This window comes from Xyrauchen texanus, chromosome 45, assembly GCF_025860055.1.
Source record: "Xyrauchen texanus isolate HMW12.3.18 chromosome 45, RBS_HiC_50CHRs, whole genome shotgun sequence".
NCBI classification, from domain to species: Eukaryota; Metazoa; Chordata; class Actinopteri; order Cypriniformes; family Catostomidae; genus Xyrauchen; species Xyrauchen texanus.
In genome coordinates, this window is record NC_068320.1 from 25779594 (window position 1) to 25785807 (window position 6214).

Below are 6214 nucleotides of genomic sequence, written 5' to 3' on the forward strand. Positions count from 1 at the left end.
GGAAATAACCTTCTCATCTTTTCATTTCTGTTATAATGTCTCGAGTTTTGCTTAGATAAGTGATGTATTTTAAAATACTTATATTTATACTTATAAAATACCTTTATTTTTTATACTTTCTGGCAAACAGACATAAAAATGGAATGTAACTTACAGTATTATAACGGGGCATAGCTTTCGCAGCTCTGTACTCATAAATTACTCCTCAAGAGTACTTTTAAATGAGCTACTCTTTTACTCTTACTTGAGTAGTTTTCTTTGGTACTTTTACTCTACTCACACTACATTTTTGGGTAAGTAACAGTACTTTTACTTGAGTATGATGAGTACTCTTGAATACCCCTGAAGATTCTTAAAAACCCCAAAAAACAACAATAACACCACATGTATTTTGAACAATAAGAGGGTGTAAAAGTAATGACCGTTTTCCTTTCTGGATGATCACTATTTTATAAAGCCACACTTTAAAATGTAAGTGCATGAAATTGCATTAAATAAGAAAATATGAAATGGCATTTATGCTAATGAAAGATAGCACAAGCACGTGTTTCAAGCTAATTATTTTAGAGGCCACTATATGGAGTCAGTTCTGTTTCAAACCTCACCAGAAATCAGAAGGTTGGTGGTATTTTTATTTTTTCCTTGAAACATCACCATCGAGAACTCGAGAACTGTCTCTTGTATTTGTGTCTCTGTCGTATTATGTGTGTAGTGCTTTTGAATTTTGGTTATGCAGCACATGAAATAAATAGCACAAACTGCCTTGTATTCAGAATTGCACTTTAATTAATTGACAAATTCATGAAGCAACCAAAAAAACATCACAATGGCTGTCTATTGATAATTGTATTAATCCATTTAAAGGTGTATGTGCATCCAATAGGCAGTAAAACAGAAATCCATACATTGGCACGATTCTACTGTACTGTACACTTGTCTACTAAACAAATTCTTAAAATCAGCATTACTGTAGATTTTACTGTGAGAAGTCACGTGTGCCCAAACTTTCAACTGGTTCTGTTTATTACTTTCTCTCACATAAAACAGTAAATTGAGATCTGCAGTCTTTATCAGTCCATTTGAATACACCGTTCATCTTCTCTATGGCACCACAGTGGTGGGACATCTGATGTTCTGGTTGACTTCCTCCTTTCCAGTTGGTCCAGGGTCCCACATGAAGCCCATTGGACCAAATCCAGAATCCAAAGAGTCGACTCTGTCTAAGCCCCACCCACACTGGACCAGAAATATTCCTTCTTCTTAGTTCTCGCTCCGTTTCTATCTGATCATCTTTAGACTCGATGCGCAGGAGTCCAGAAGTATTCCCATTATTATCGCAGTAATCCAGAGCGTTCTCCCAGGACATCTTTTCATTACTGACATGAATGTGACTTTCTGTGAAAATACAAATACAAATTAAAACAAGTTCGATGTCATGTTAGCGGCATGTGATGTTAGACCTGGAGTGTTTTGAAGGCATTGAGTTTTGTCTTGACTTACTGTAACATAGAGCGTTGAAGTTATTTGTATTTGGTAGTTTCGTCCAATGACCACCTGGGAGTATTGTCACATTTCCTGTACCTGAAGGTTGATCTAATGGATATTTTCTGTAAGCAGACTTTCCTCCATCAACCCATTCAAAGTCATCTCTCAGGAGGCCGATCCAGAAAGGATTACTACTGCTTTTCCCTTTTTCTTTCACCTGATTATTCTCCGTCTCATCTCTGATAGTGACTAAATCAGTGTGATTATTTCTACAGTACAGCTGAGCGTCAAACCAGGTTTTGCTTTCATTGATTAACTTGTATTTGTTTGAATGCAAGAATTTGAAATGTATTTGGTTTTATTATAACATTAAGATTTGTATGATACAAACATCTCAGAGATTATTACCTTGATCATAACACATGAAGTATTTTGGTGTGTTGTATTGGACAGATTCCCATTCTCCATCAGCTTTCATTGCAGCACAACAGATTTCCCCACAGTTCCCATTTAATTTGCTGAATGTGACTTCATCACCATTTGACCACTTATTGGTTCCGATACTTGTGTAGACACCAATTAAGGCACTAGGAGGTTTGATAATTTTAGTTAGCTCCAGATTGTCTTGTTCATCATAAACTGTGACGAGGTCAGTGTAGTTTTGTGTGCAGATAGCTCGAGCTTTAATAGGAATATTTCTTGTTCCTTCAAAGTGGAATGTTCTCAGTCGGTGTGAAGCATCTGAAGGAGGAAAAGCTGAGGAGAAATATTCCGATTTTATCAACAGATTCACATCTTGACTGGAAAAGTTTCAATTCTTTTGTGCGATTAATGATAAAAACGCAGCGGGTAAATCTTCAGTCATCACAATCAAACAAACAGTTTGAAGCTGAACGTAATGTCTAAATTGTGTTATAACTGTAAGTAATTATTACTTATAAAACATTTTATTAAATTATCTAATGAATGTAACCTTTGAGAAAAATCTTTTTCAGTAGTGCTGCTATAAACCTGTTCTGAGAAATGAATCAAATAAAAGTCTTTTGTTTTATTTTATAAAGCTGCTCAGTAAAATTTGACACATGCAGAAGTAAACACTCACCCCATAGTAGGAGCAGCACATGTAGAAATGTCATAGTGATGCAAAATAAACCCAGAATCTGTCGTAAATGTTGTTTCTTATCGTCACACAGAGATGTTCACAATGTTTTGAGCCACTAGAGGAAAGAAAAACTATTATATTCATTATAAACATTAAATGTCAGGAATCATCTCAACTCTTTATGATGTTTGATGTCGGCTCACAGCACGTATATTTACAGACACACTTGCATTAATAATCTTTAACATCTTTTTTACTCTTTCTGCTCAAATGCTTGAAATGAGTTTTGTAAACACAAACACGCTGTACTTACATATACAGTTATTTACAGAAATATTGTGTCCACAATGTTTCATTTCAATTCTATAATTATTCATTTTGATTATGATTATATGATTATGATTATGATATGATTGAAGTTCCTCTCGCACAGTAATAAATGTGCAATAAATCTGCCTCCTTTTTTTGTTTCATTGTTAATTGTTGATGCATTAAAATGCAACATTGCGATTTTGAAACACATCTGTCGCATTAAGCAACTCTATCTGAAGGTTTAGTTGAAGAATTATGGGTCAAATCACCAAAAACTTATTTACAGATCATTCATTCATATTTTAAATGATATACATTTCAATTTAAATGAAATAAAATATGATCTGTATTTTTTAAATACATAAAATGATCATATCTGTCCTGTTTGGAAGCGATATTAATGTGACTTTTGCATGTTTAAAGAATGACTCTAGTCACATTTATTGTTGCAATAATAAAATATTAATTACACTCCCAAAGTGCTTTAATTCAAGTTTTACAGCATCAAGTGTTTGTTAATGTGATGTAAAACTGGAAACACGATTAGTTATTTCCTCTCACTGTGTTTGACTTTTAATTCAATATAATTGTAAATGAGTAGTTGATATGAAATCTAAAACTAATATTAACAATATTTTGCTAATTGGTTCATAATTATTGTTTATGCAGTTTTTAACTGAGACAACGCTGAATATTTGTACTTATAAAAATGCATGTAAATACAAATAAATTATACATCAACTACCCTATTGTAACGGTTACCCTGTCTTGTCCCTCTATTGCCCTTTGTTTGTAATTTTGTCACTTTTGGTATTCCTTAGTTTTCACTTTAGTCCCTTATGTAACTCCATAGTCCTTGTTAGCGTTCGTGTTCACTGTTCATTGTTTACACCTGCCCTTGTTAATTTGCCTTTGGTTTCTGTTAATCACCTTGTTATCTTGTTTGAGTTCTGTTCTTTCATTGGCCCCTTTTCCCATGTTTGTGTATTTATACCCCGTGTCTTTGTTCAGTCTTTGTCGATCGTTGTTTGATGTTAGCCTGATGTGTGCGTCTCTCCCTTGTTCCCTGTTTGTCTCTACCATGGTTACCTTAACTAGTTTATGTTTCTTTTCCCCATCGTGGGTTGTTCTTTTGTTCATTTTGTGTTTTCTGATCAAATAAACTCAAACTGCGTTTGGATCCGCATCTCCTCGTCAGCCTCGTTATTCAAACGTTACACCTATTAATCATTATGAATAATTATTATTATTATTATTATTATTATTATTATTATAGGATAATTTACAAGACTTCATTATGACATGATTACATTATAAATACTTTCTGTGAACATTCAAAATGTTTTTAAAATTTAATGATTATGATATTTTATAGCACCTGGTAAATTAACCAAATGCAATATTTTTCTAATTTTATAATTATCACAAAAATACTATTGATGGATGCTGTCATTTATATTTAAGTGAACATAACTGAAGTCAGATATTATTCACACATAACAGGATTCATGTAATCTATTGAATAAATCATGATTATTTCAAATTTTTTATAATTTTAAATAAAAGTTTGTCATTATCAAGAACCACAAAAAAAAAATAAAGCTATATAAAAAATGAACATGAGACATCAAAAGTGCATATTTATATCTAATCTAATTGGATCAATATAATGATGATTGTAGTTTGTAGGATACAGTATGTACTGATATTATATCATATATAGCACATGTAGATATTAATGGTAGATATCATTTTCATTATGGACTGTACTGAAAATGTTTGCATGACATTTCCAAACAGTACAGCTTTAAATAAGTACAAAATATCATAAAATAAATTCAAGATAAACACATTGCTTATACAAATGTTATTTAAGTAATCATTTACTCTACCAAAAAATGTTATCCGTAAAACAGAGATCACACAAAGGCTCTTCTTACCTGATGAGCAGATTATCTGATAGTGTTCTGGAGGAAATGACAAACTCTTTTAAATAATGTCAAAAGTTATTTGGGTAGGTGTAAATAGGCAAATTGAGTCGGAAAACTAATTTTAGCTTCACTGGAGGAACAGACTTCTATATCATCTACTGTCAGTAATATTTTGGCATTTAACTTACACTTTTGTAAATACACAGATACTGCTGAAGTGCTGAAAATCACTAAATATATTTGAAAACACAAATACAAATAAATCAACATGTTTTCTTGTGTGAACTGACGTTAAAGTCAATAAACACTTGTTTATTAGCTCTAATTCTTGTTATTGCATAGTCAATGCATTTAATCCTTTTTGAAAACGTAAAAACTAGAATAGGCGTGAAGACAGATAAAAAAATTAGTCAAGCGTAACTTCTGGTTATGATGTAAAATCTGACCTGACAGTGGACTCAACTTTAAAGCTTTAAAGGACTCAAGATGGTGCCGAATATAGCTGCTGCATTGCGAGCTCCGACACAACACTGCAGTTTTTTGTTTGTTTTGTTTACAGTTTTAATTTTTTTTGTCTTGTATGTTGACGCTTTTGGACATTGGTTCTGCAATTACACCAAAAACCGGACTTCAAATTCCTCAATTCCGACCCGCTATTTATAAACACGCCAGCGGAGCCCTTTGTCTGGGCAGCCCGGCCGTGGAAACACAGAAGGAAAAGGGGGAAAAGAGCCGGCGTTCTCATCAGAGTAAGACGTTGCGAAAATCGACCCCTGCTACCCAGTATTCTACTTTCAAACGTTCAATCTCTGGACAACAAGCTCTGCGAGTGAAGAGCGTGGATCTCTTTCCAACGAGAGACGAGGTATTGCTGCGTTATCTGCCTTACAGAAACTTGGATGTCTGTGGAGATTCCAGGCTATGCCATCGAACCCGCGGGGTTTTGGACCATTGCTATTCTCCTTTCCCGGATGGCTACAAATCCCTCCCCCGCCCACCATTTGGCAAATCAGACCACTCTTCCATTCTGCTTCTGCCCGCTTACAGGCAGAAACTGAAACGGGAAGCACCCACCCTCAGAATGATCCAGCGCTGGTCAGACCAATCAGACTCTGTTTTTATCACGTGGACAGGGAGATGTTCCGGTCCGCCTCTGATGATGACATCGAGGCTTACGCTGATAGCATAACGTGTTTCATCAGGAAGTGCGTAGAGGACGTTGTTCCGACCAAAACAATACGGATTTACCCCAACCAGAAACCATGGGTTAACGACGACCTCCACTTTTAATTCCGGGAACACGGAGGAGCATAAACAAGCCCAACGTTACTCTATCAGTGCAACCAAACGCCAATACAGGCACAAAATTGAAGGATAGTTCAGC

General features: G+C 34.7%; 1 protein-coding gene across 1 annotated transcript; it reads right to left on the minus strand.

Annotated features, from left to right (window-relative positions):
* Positions 1-774: 774 nt before the first annotated feature.
* Positions 775-4807, minus strand: LOC127637196 (uncharacterized). Its single transcript, XM_052118146.1, has 5 exons — positions 4792-4807; positions 2588-2702; positions 1894-2241; positions 1501-1734; positions 775-1395 (listed from the first exon to the last, which is right to left on the minus strand). Exons 2-5 carry the CDS (start codon positions 2619-2621, stop codon positions 1025-1027), a joined length of 987 nt encoding a protein of 328 aa, XP_051974106.1. The 5' UTR covers positions 2622-2702; positions 4792-4807; the 3' UTR covers positions 775-1024.
* Positions 4808-6214: the final 1407 nt, after the last annotated feature.